Source organism: Ixodes scapularis, unplaced genomic scaffold, assembly GCF_016920785.2.
Source record: "Ixodes scapularis isolate PalLabHiFi unplaced genomic scaffold, ASM1692078v2 PGA_scaffold1__304_contigs__length_218370807, whole genome shotgun sequence".
In the NCBI taxonomy this organism is placed as follows: Eukaryota; Metazoa; Arthropoda; class Arachnida; order Ixodida; family Ixodidae; genus Ixodes; species Ixodes scapularis.
This window is the reverse complement of record NW_024609846.1, coordinates 145,242,056-145,254,239: the sequence shown is the minus strand read 5'-3', so window position 1 is coordinate 145,254,239 and position 12,184 is coordinate 145,242,056. Positions and strand designations below refer to the sequence as shown.

At 47.7% G+C, this 12,184-nt stretch overlaps 1 protein-coding gene across 1 annotated transcript in view; it reads right to left on the bottom strand.

Moving 5' to 3' along the window:
- Positions 1–436: 436 nt before the first annotated feature.
- Positions 437–12,184, bottom strand: part of LOC120836335 (P2X purinoceptor 4) — a 62,261-nt gene continuing 50,513 nt past the window's right edge. Inside the window, exons 9-11 of the mRNA XM_040220777.3 lie at positions 10,796–10,943; positions 9,301–9,402; positions 437–3,046 (exon numbers count right to left, since the gene is read on the bottom strand). Coding sequence (XP_040076711.1) covers positions 3,020–3,046; positions 9,301–9,402; positions 10,796–10,943 — 277 coding nt within the window. The 3' untranslated portion in view covers positions 437–3,019. The remainder of the gene's footprint in view (positions 3,047–9,300; positions 9,403–10,795; positions 10,944–12,184) is intronic.

Genomic DNA, 12,184 nt, shown 5'->3' with positions numbered 1-12,184 from the left:
CTAACCTACTGTCTGCTTTTTTTCTCCACTTTTTCATCGCTCTTTCCAACTTCTTGTCTCGCAATCACCGATGTCCGCTTTGGCACGTTCTGTTCCTTCCTTACCCCCCCCACCCCTTGGTTTATGGGTACCTGACAAGCATTAGTTCCCACTGGCAGGTTACATTGGAGTTCTGTCAGGGTTGCCTTGGTCAGAAAGTGTTAACTACAAACATAAAACATTTAAATTACTAGAGCTCTATGTATTGTGCAACTTGGCATGTACATTTAGTAACCCATGAAGATTCCATATAAAAAATAATGCAACTTTATTTTTGTCTAATAACCTTTGTAAGACCTTTAAATTAAAATTGTGTTTGTGGCACTTTAATTCCCTTTGTCCTATTGGCCACAAATACTGCTAAGATGCTTCAAGACAGAGAAACAGATTCACAATATTTGAACGAAGGAAATGTTTAATTGTCAGACAACTTATACAAAGCTTGTAAACAGCGTATAAAAAGGAACGAGCAATTTGTACAGGTGACTCGGCGTCTGTCAAGTGCACATCACAGACAACTCTTAGCATTCGCAGACTAGTGTAGGTTCATCAGTCACCATTTTCTTTTCTGTTTGGAATGAGTGGCATAGCACAAAGGAATGGGTCGGCAAATATCCCCCTTGGGTCTAACCTCTCCTAAGCACCGCAGGCTCTTCACACTGCACATCACTGCCCTTGAAGAGCTGTCCCATGATTTGGAAACAGCTCAATGATCATGATACGCCCCGAAGAGCCTGGTAAACAGATAAATGTCACAAAAGTATGCCTCCTGGGTATACCAGACATCGAAAGGCATCTCGCACAGTTCCAATCAGTGTCAAGTTTTATGAAAATGCTTATCATTTGCTGCTGAATGGACATTGATACTATGTAGATATGTTATCCGTTAGCCGCTCCCAGCGTACACACACTCTTGCAATTGTGCAAAAAAGTTATTGTTCAAGCTCTCACATGCTCTCACTTTGTCCTTGTAGAGCTGAAGCGGAATAATGGGCATCTCATAGTATAGAGTACTGTTTAATCTTGACCAACTGGAAACTTTGATCTCGACCAATTGGAACTTGCAGTTAAGTATCACATGCGGAGCCCACTTCCCCAACGCAGTAGACACTGATGACGATCTGGTGCACCCTTCACTGCAAAGTCTTTACGCATTCCGGATCCTTCAAAAGCCGAAAAATGATTGGCCATGTGTCCAGCTGAAGCTCAAGTTATGAGTATGAACTGTTAGTTTCAAAAGATGGTGCAGCCATGTCCGCTTATGTGCAGCAGACCAGCTCGGAAAGATGGGCTCGGAATTTCGTTGGAGTTAGATCGGGCAGGTACGTAATAATATATGCTGTTTAGATAAAATGGTATATCATGCTACTCAACCAAACAGATATTAAAAATAAATCCCTGCTTGAGGCTACAACAGATTCGATTTGAATAAGTGCAACTTAAAAGCTTATAGCATGCTTAATACAATGGAAAACTTGGACTAAATATTGATTATGGCACACCCATATTAAATGCAAGATAAGAATCGAACACCTTGATTAGCATGTACAGAAAGTAGCTTGTAGATAAGCTCATGATCCGAAGTGTGACTTCAAGAGAGCGGAAGGGTAGACCGGGCATCTACAGGGTGATTCAAGGAGACGACAGGCTCTTTAAATCGACCGCAAAATTAGGTTTCTTAACCTATCGCGCTACGACTTTGTGCAGCGTTGCCCACAGATGGTGCATTTTTTTTGTAAAATTTGCAAAGAGCGAACTTACCTGACGAGAAAGTAAAGAAAGAAAAAGGCTTAGCTCCTATGGAAACGCAGCGACGCCACCGGTCTTCAAACAACATGGCGCCGTTCCGCACGGGAGACAAGAGATGGTGCAACGAACGCCGCCAACGAACGAGCATACGGCGCCGAGAGCCGGCGTCTTAGCAGACAATCTTGTCGACTCAAAAGCGGCGCGCGTTCCGCAGGCGGCGACAGTCGCAGAAACAAAAACATGCGCGGTAACAACAAGGAACTGCAGTTCCTTGTCTGCTAAAAACGTTTGTTGGAAGCAGTTGGTGTCGCGACCGCTTGCGCCATCTCTTGTGTCCCATGCGAAACGGCGCCGTGTTGTTTGAAGACCGGTGGCGTCACTGCGTTTCCATAGGAGCTAAGTCTTTCTTTCTTTACTTTTTCCTCAGGTAAGTTCGCTCTTTGCAAATTTCACCAAAAAAAATGCACCATCTGTGGGCAACGCTGCACACAGTCGTAGCGCGATAGGTTAAGAAACCGAATTTTGCAGTCAATTTAAAGAGCCTGGCGTCTCCTTGAATCACCCTGTAGTAACAAATACTAGCACAAAAATAGCATGTTCTGCTAATCAATCGAAAAGCTGTTGCAATTAAATCCCTGCGTAACATGTCATCAAGTCTGCATTTGAAGAAATGCAATCCAAAAACTTGCAGCATGGTTGACAAGACTTGACTAAATCTTATAAAGACCTCACTAAATATTATTATGACACACCCATGTTTGGTTCAACATAAAAAGAGCATCAAACATCTTGATTACCTTCTACCTAGAGGCCAAAGATCTATGTGCTAGAAAACTGATCCCAAGTGTCGGAGCTAGCGCCAAAAGTTCTGTGATCAGCACTCTGCAGACATTATTTTAGTGTCTTGTAAACCGAGGAGAACTTGGATTTCGATGGCCATTGATGGAGGAAAAATAATGCTAGACAAAAGCAATGTATGCTTCGTAAAATAATCTCTTCTTGTTATAATGTTCCAAATCCCATTGCTAGGTGCTCGCTGACAGCGCTTACCACAGAACTTTGGAGACTAGCGAAAACTGCCGAAGACAAAACTTTCTGTGCCTGGACATGGGGCATCTGCTTGCCTTGCCAAGCTAGACTTAACAGGAATTGCAGTGGGACTAGCAAGCCGAGGGTCATGGGCGTGCACTCCTTGAAGAGACTGGCCGACCAGCCGACCCCTGGAGAGCAGTCATGGTACGGACTGGTTTGAAAAGTTCTGCAGCAAAGATAAAATACAAAAGATTAGCAGGAGAATGTATGATGTACACTAGGAAAGTCGAGAGTTTCTTGAAATATTGCGAGTTATTGGTCCAACAAGGGACAAACCAGAGCACTAAACTATTTGCTCGCACCTCCTTGTTTAATTTGCTTCAGACGGGGCAATTTTCCCAGCAATTTCGGTTTTGCTGGCGAATTGTTCCCTGGCGAATTGTTCCCTGGCTTTCCCTAGATCCTCGCGCTGCAACACAGATTGCTGGGATAGAGTCCGGCTTGAAACGGGCGAGCAACTCAGACGTTTGAAGTGGCAGCAGACAACTAGAGACTCAATATTTTCACGTGACTCCACTGTGGTGGCAATGATGACAACTAAAGATGGGGTTTAACTTGGTTCTGGTTTGAAATGGATCATTTCAGGAATAAATCATTCCAGGATGTTGAGTTACTATTCTCAACGCCATTTAAAAAGATCAAAACATGTTTATACCATGTAACTCTGTCTAAAAAAAGCAAGAAAACTCAAATTGAATAACGATGATCGCAAAACGTAGCAATTCAGTTGCTGCGTGTGAATGCGGAGGCACCATGTTGCTGGTGTAGTAATGTCAAGTTGCTGGGAGCAATTGCTCCATCTGAAGCGGGCCTTAGGGAGGAGAAGGTGTAGCTCATGTGCAGCCGACTTAGGACCGCTAGTCAGAAGCATGCAATGTTTTGCACAGGCGCTGTCTTTTCTGCGCCGGTGGAGGGTTGTGCAAGCGACTAAATGTGCCTAATGTGAATTGTATCCCCGACGTAAAAAGCTGCATTTGCCAGCACCTAATTAGTTCAGAATCTGCAAAGGCTTCAAATGCTAGTAGCAAGTAGCTCGAAGAAAGGTTCTGCCGTGCATTTCACATTCTTTTGCTTAAAGTGTACTGTAGTGCACATGTACAGCTGAAGGTAGCTCCTCCAGATTCTCTTGGTTTGGCAGCCAATTTGCATTTCATGTCAAGGCACTGGCTCTTTACAGTTGACCCTCGACAATTCAAAGTTGCTCTATTCGAGCTTTCGGTTAGTTCGAAGCATGGGGCATGCTTATTTCGAAAGATGCTTTCTGTGTGCTTCAGAAGACCGCTAACTTCGGAAAAATGAAAAAGCCTCGCGATTACGCTAAGCGATCTTAAATGGCAACCATGCGGTTTAAGCGAGGCTTGTCTTTCTGGGGTCGAGTGGCACCACTTGCAGCCATCACTTGACACCAGCTAATACATGGGACTCTACGGGAAAAGGAGAAAAAGTGCCATTTCTCCCGTTTCTAAGCTGCTGTTGGCACCAAATCTTTCTGGTTTCAAGAAGCCTGTCGAATAGCTTGTGTACAAACATTAAAACTGACAGCCCTCACAGTTCTAACAAATAAACGTTCTGTGGTCGAGCGTGACTCCGCAGGGTGAAAAATTTAGTACGGCTCATTGAGGGCAGAGTTACCTAGAGTTATCGGGGAGTCAGTGGCAGTTTCGATGAGTTGGGTTTAGCAGATGGTAAGCTTGAAGGCTTTACTATGCAGAATTCGCTCAATCCTGGAAAGCCGCTGTCAACATGAAAGTTTTTCGACATTCATCAGCTACTGGGCTTCCCCAAGGATAGTCCTCTTGATGGCAAGTTCCTTTGTTTACTCCACGACGAGAGCAAGCTTGCCAGCTCCACCGCAGGTGCTCTGGCACGTACCATTTCTTGAATGTGCATTCAAACGCTTGACAGATACCGATTTGATCTCCAAACACCCGATATAATGATTGCAGCACGTCGTAAAATACTCGACTTCGCTGAACCGCCTACAAGCTTCAAAGTTCCTACTTTTGCGCGTTTCTCCCATAGCCTCGCATGTATTGCCTAATGTCAAGTAACGGCCGCTGGTGGTGCCACCTCGTCTGGGTCGTGGTCGTGGGTCTGGGTTGTGGGTCGTCTGGGTCGTGGGGCTGGGTCGTGGCTCTCGATCCACGACCCAGCCTACTACGATAGAGATCAGTTGTGCGTGCAGAGCATTGAGGTAGGAAGCTTCTGAAGGCGACACAATGCCAAGAACGGGTCTCCGATTGGTGCATTTTACAGTACCCTAAAATGCGGTCCCTCGATTTCCGCCCGACAGCAATGTAGAGGTGTCCCATTGTCGCCGGCAACGGCCCTGGCGGTGTCGCGGCGGTAAAGATAGATGGGGCAGACGCCCCGTTTTGCCGCAGGTCGGCTCGACGGTCCACGGAAACTTTGGCAGCCGGGAGTTGGGACTATGCGACAATGCTCGCGTTCGGCGGTACCCTTTACCGAGACTTCTAGTGCCAACCAGCCAGGATCGCGACGTCCGGCAGCGTGACACTCTGGTTTTTGCAGCGTCGTCTGTTACCACCTCGGGACCGCTTTCGACGTGCAGGGGAGACGAACCCCCGCGCGCCGGTTGAAGACACGTTGCAGGCACCATAGCCACGGATGTTATGAAAGCGATCGGCAGCTTGGTCACACGGGGCACATAGCCAGGGAAGCTGCACCGGAGAAGTTACCCAGTCGAAAATGTTTCGTCCATCAAATGTACAGACGTTGGTGAATGTGCCGCTGTCTGTTGTTTGCCTTTGGACAGTGAAACTGTGCAAGTGGTTAGGCCCAGGGACCGCCGCGTCGCGTTACGTGCCGAGCGCCGCCGACGCAGAAACTGCGTTCCGCGTCATAGCAGAGGCGAGGAAAACTCAACAAATGCTTCGGAGCGACTACTTAATCTACAAAAGACATGGTTTGAGTGTGTCTTTTACAGCGCAGCTCTTAAAGGGACACTGACACCCCCCAAAATATTTTTTCCATTTTTTGCCAGGCGCTTCATTATGGTGTCGGAGGAGTACCCAATTAATATTTTGCAACAGAGTAGCGTATTTTTTTAATAAAGCCAAAAGACGCAACTGCTCGAAACCGAAACCGAAACCCGACGGAGGTCGGAGAAGTGGAGAGAAGAGAGCGAGTGGCGGAAGTCACGTGGCTACACCCGACCGTTTTTTTTTCTCCTTCCCGGTAGCAGACGACAAGCGGCGTATGGGAACTGTTCGCCGTGGGATTCTTTTGCAGTTATGTATGTTCCGCTCGTTGTTCTGTACTCCAAGATGAGTTGTTTTGTACATTGAGGAGTTGGAGATGAGTAGTGAGTGCCCGTGGTGAATTTTGATCGGCTCTGAAAAGAATACACCCAAGATGTTGCGTGAAGAGCTGGCTCACATGTCCCGCGTCCGAAACAGAAGTGGCATTGTGCGGCAGAGTTTCCGAAAGATCAACGGGATCGGGACCAATGGCTGGCTGCAATTCCTGTAGACCATTTACGGGCACCTCGGAAAGCGGACGCTACCTGATTTATATGCTCCTTGCATTTTGTGGAAAGTGATTACATTGAGTTCGCAGGTGTGAAAAAGGAAATCCCATACCATTTAATTCAGCGAGGTGCCGTCCACAACATTTGTTTCTTATATTTTTTTTTTGCTTGTTTCTTCAGTAATAATTGTAAAAAAAAAAAAGATACATAGACATAATAAAATATTTAAAAAAAAAAAAGAAAAAAGGTTTCACGGGGAATCGAACTCGGTCCCACCGCGTGTGAAGGGGACGTCTATCCCACTGAGCTACAGGAGCATATCGAAACTGGGGTATCTCTTTCCTTAGTAATAATTCAGCTGATAAACTAAGTTGGAAAGTTTGCTGCCGATTTTCCTCTAGCAAAAGCACTCCCAGGTCGAAGTCGGGATGCACCACGCATTGGCGACACACCTAGTAAAGAAATCGTACGCGTGCATATTCAACTCGAAGTAGACACGTTGCGCTTGACGTTTGCGCGAGCGATGTCTTCAGCCACAAGAAGGGAGCGACGGCTCGGCGACGTCTTCGTGCAAATCGGCTTGGTGGTCGGGCGTGTCGTACGGGATGAATACCAATTCTTTTGATCAGTCCCAAATTTCTTTTTTAACGGTAGACAGAATTCGCCGGTACCGCGAACGACAGTTCTGAAATAGAGGTCCCACGCCCGTCGTCCGCTGCCATTGCGTCCCTGCGAGTCCCACGATAGGCGAAACGACGCACGCACAGAATGTTTCCGGTTGTCTGTGAAACTTTTTTTTCAATCAACGTATTTGCAGCTTTTTAGAAGCCACAAAAAATGGGTTTCATATTTTTTTCTATTTTTAATATTGAGTGTGTGCCTTCAGTGACCCACGACTTTTTATTAAATTTGGTGGTCGCATCGATACCTTAGAAAACGGCCCGTGACCGCGGAAAAGAGAGTGAGCGAGACTCGAACCGGCCAGTTCTTGATCGGCGGTTTTCGGGCGGAAAGAAACCGAATTTCGAGCCGCAAATTCTGTTCTGGGTAGTTGAGCTCTCATATGTCACGTACAACTAAAAACCTCGGCGAGCATAAATACCCTGTCAGTGTCCCTTTAAGCACCCGTTTCCGGCTTGAGCGGTGTCGCCATCGGCATAATTGCACTTTGCATTATAGAACCTCCCCATAATAACGTCACACGGCACCTTAATTTTGCAGGAATATTTCCCCGCTAAATTTGGCAAGGAAATTTTCCCGCTAAATGTAGCAGGTAAAATTTCCCGCTAAATATAGAGGAAAAAATTTCTTTCTAAATTAAGCGAAAACTTTTCCCCGCTATATCTAGCGGGAAAATTAAGTGAAAAAAATTTCCCTGCTAAATTTAGCGGAAAAATTTCCCTGCTAAATTAAGCAGACAAATTTCCCCACTAAATTTAGCAAAAAAAAAAAAAAAAATTCCCCGCTAAATTTAGCAAAAAAATAAACCCACAAAATAATTTTTTTTGCCAAATTTCCCTGCTGAATTTAGCGGAAAAAATTCCCCGCTAAATATAGCAGGGAAATTTTCCCGCTAAATGTCGCAGAAAAAATTCATGCTAAAGTTCGCGGAAAAATTTTCCCGCTAGTTTTGCGGAAGAAATTTTTCGCCAAATTTAGCGGATAAATTTCCCAGCTAAATTTAGCGGAAGAAATTCCCTACTAAATATAGTGGGGAAATTTTCCCACTAAATTTATCAGAAAAAATTCCCTGCTAAATTTAACGGAAAAATTTCCCTGCTAAATTTGACGGGAAAATTTCCCCACTAAATTTGGGGTAAAAATTTTCACGCTAAATTTAGCGGAAGAAAAGTTTTACCTGAAAAAATTCTCCGCTAAATTTAGCGAAAATTTCAAGCTAAATACGTAGGTGGGGAGCAGAAGCGGGGGAGGAGGGGCATACCCTCCCCTCCTCCTCCTCAAAAGCTGCGCTCTAATTCGACGTTACAATGAATTGTAAATGTCTTTCTTTTTAATTCAAAGTTTGCCTGATCTGAAGTGTTTTGCTGTTCCCAAGAGTTACAAATTATCAAGAGTCAACTGTACATCCTTGGCTTTATTGCTAAGGTGAAATAGACCGTGTAAAGCTATTACCTCATACTCGCGGCTCTCTTAGAAGTGCTAATATGAGGGAGGTGTGCATTTCTCCATAAAATGCACTTTTCAAGTCGATTTGTGCCAGACATGACGGTCCCAAAGGAAAGGAAAAGGGAGTGGCAGGAAAGTTGCCTCGTTTTGAGCAGCTCGCGCATACCTCGGCAAACCTCCCTCATGAGGGCCCTCACTCACCCTCATCTCCACAGATGAGCTGAAGGTGAGTGAGGGCCACGAGGACCGTGAGCGCGTGAGGGGTATGAGGGCCGTGGGGGTGGTGAGGGCCATGAGTGTGAGGGCCATAAGTGCGTGAGGGCGGTGAGTAAGAAAGGGGCGTGAGGGCCATGACTGCATGAGGGGCGTCGGGGCGGTGAGTGCGTGAGGGGCGTGGGGGCCATGAGTGCGTGAGGGCCATGAAGGTCGTGAGAGCCACGAGTGCGTGAGGGCGGCAAGTGCTGAGGGCCACGAGTTCGTGAGGGCAGTGAGTGCGTGAGGGCCATGAGTGCGTGTGGGACGTGAGGGCGGTGAGTGGCGCGAGGGGCTAGAAGGCCACGAGTGCGTGAGGGAGAGTGAAGGGCTGAAGGTGAATGTGACTGAGGATGAGGGTGAGTTAGGTGCAAAAGGTGAGCGTAGCTGTGAGGGTGAGGGTGAGTGAGAGGCTTAGGTAAGTGTGGCTGTTAGGGTGAGGGTGAGTGAGGGTGACCTAAAATGCCGACCTCTGGTTCCACGTTCAGATGTCGCCCCGCCCAAACGTAACCAACGCTCACGCTTGCTCTCACTTCTTTCAGCCGACTCACCTCATAGTATTCGTCGCTGCACACAAACTTGTACTTCTTTGCTTTGTAGAGTTTCCTGCGCTTGAGGCAGTGGACCACAACCAGGTCGCACACCACCATGGCCTGGGAAAGGGAAAGCACCAAACAAACCGGACGTTGAGTCTCGCAGCAAATACCGCGGCAGTTTGATTTTATTCCGTACCTCCCCAACCAGTCTGCACTAGGTGTACATCACCTCATTTGGTTTACGAGTTCAGCTTACGCTCTGTGTAGACATTTTCGTGCCACGTCATCGAGGCTAGCGTCGCCTCCACGGTGCCGCAGCCCTGCACCAGCACTGCACGAGCGTGTCTTGGGCTTCGTTCTCCTTTACTCTTCTGGTGCAAAGGAGACGCCAAACAGAGCCACAAACTTGCATGGATAGCACCGACAGCGTCGAAGCACCGTGGAAACTCCGTTGCGCTTGACAATGTGGCACATAACAGACGCTGAGCATAGCCCACAACACATACCGCAAATACACAGCCCCGCACTTCTCTGTGTGGGCGTAGATCGATGCAGATAGAACGAGCTATAGACAAAACGCAAACTGTGCGGAGATGCTGCGTGCATTTCTTCCATTCTTTTCACTTTTTCGTTCCAAGCTTGCCTACGTGCACCGTAAACTGGATTGCATGCCTCATTATTAGAGTGGTGCATGGGCTGCACAGATATGCCTGCAAAGAGGATACAAGGTCCACGGCTCCGCTTAACTACAAGACGCGCACAATTTTAGTGACATTCCATTCGCGTGGAGAGGCTGCTGCTATGCAAGCGGAGAGTTCGAGATTAAATGTTTGTGGGGATTCCTCTGGTCTCCTTTCCCCGATGGCTGTGATAACGGCCGCGGGTCGGAACGCTCGGCCTCCTTCGCCGTGAGCTCCGACTTGTTCGTGAGGCGGAGGGCCGCCTGGCTTGGGGGGCTCTCCTCTCACTCTCTCACCGGGGGAACCTCTTTCCGTCCCCCCGCTCGGATGCAAATCACTGCCGACAGGCGAGGAGGTTCTTTCCTTTTTTTTTTTTTTGTGCTGCTGCGCCTGTCATCGTATGGGGCTTCGGGCTCGTCAAGCCCCCACTGGAGTCTTTTTCCCTTCTGTTCCTCCAATTCATTTGGAAAATAAAGTTATTATTAATGGTCGCACAATGCTCGGCTCGTTTTCAAAAAGCAGTAAAATAAAAGAAGTCTGTACCTCGAAGAGAACAAACAGATGCTTCAGAGAAGACGGGGAGTGGTGAAACGGCGTGGGCGAGCGAATGTACTGGATGTGAATGTCGAGTTTCACTCTTGCTCGTGCACTAGCTTTGACGGGGCTTTCTTTCAGAAATGCTACGGACGAAGACGTTCGTGCTGCCAAGGCACGAAGTGCACGCCAAGTTCGTCTGTGCAACATCATCGTGAAGCAACGCTACCTTCCGTGTTACCAGTGCCTTTGTTGCGACAGTGCGGAAAAGAGCTTGCTTTGCTCGGTTCACTCACCACAACCATCAGGCCCAGGCCAGAGCCCATGTTGATGGCGATGGGGATGGGGCTCGCCTTGCCTGCCCGGCCTTGGACCAACATGACGAAGGTGATGCCGTATGCCTTCACCAGGGTGCGTGTTGTCTCGTCGTAGTACTTGGGGTATCTGCAGCAGCCGGAAATGTGCGTGCAACAGCTGTCCTTGTCAGTTGCCTCCTTCCTTACAATCCTGCTATTTTTAACTATTTCTCGATATACACCTTTTAAATATACACCAACTCATGTTTACAAACAAACCGGAGCGCCCCTAGCGGACGCCGCCGGCGCCGCGCATGCGCGATGGGGGTGTGGGCAAAAAGCTCGCCGTCGCCCATAAACAAACCATTGAAATGCAATGTTGTCGGCGTCAGTGTGAGTCCCCCTGCCCTTTTTCGGCCTACTTACCAACCTTCAAACTTAAGTCTTTTGAGGCCTGCACTTACTTCGTATAGCAAGTACCGGGCCAACATTTAATCTACGGCCGGCGTCGTCTAAGAGAGCAGACAACAAGCAGAAACGTTTGAAAGAGCAGACGACCGTTCGAACGATCAGGCGGCCGTTTGAGCTTGAAGACGCACTGAACGTAGTCCACAGGTTGTCCGCACAACTTGACAGTTTTCTGGCGTTCATGTTGGAACAAAACAAATAAATTTGATGACCACAAGTGTCCGTGAATTCAACCCAAAGTGCTTCCCGCCCAAGCAATCGTTGTCCGAAGGCCTTTTTACGGCACATATCCAGATTCTCGGACGAACCGAGCACCTGAAAACTGACCTTCAAACCTTTCTCGACACTTTTGGTACGGCCCCAGTCGCGGCGTTTCGACGAGAAGGCAGGTTTTTGTCTGGTTCCTTTCAAAACAACGCAGGAATACACGTCTGGCATGGGGACTTCTGCCCACAGCCCCAGACCGGAAGTGCGACCGACGCGCCACCACCGCGCCGTGACGTCACAGAGATGAGTTGGTGCATATGCTGGATCCCGAAAATAGCGTGCAGCTCCATCGAAGGAGACGACACGAGAGCATTGACCCTTACGAATAGTACTCGTGCGAAGGAGGCAGCTTCCAAAGTCTAGCAGACGTGCCTTCGACACCGCTGCACGAACGTTTAAGATGAAGCTGAACCGTCCATATGACTGTCCGTCCATCCCTTTGTCAGATAAGGTGAATCCTCCGATAGTTCGCTTTTGCCAACACTTGCTGTTGTAGGCAGGGTGTCAGACCGGTCATTATTTCGGTTCGGGTTAGGGTTCAGTAGCATTGTATTTTGTTCCGGTTCGGTTTAGGGTAGCGCACATAATATCACTCCGGTTACTGGTTTTAGTAAGTTCGAACCGGTTCCTAACTCCACCTTCGAATATTGACCT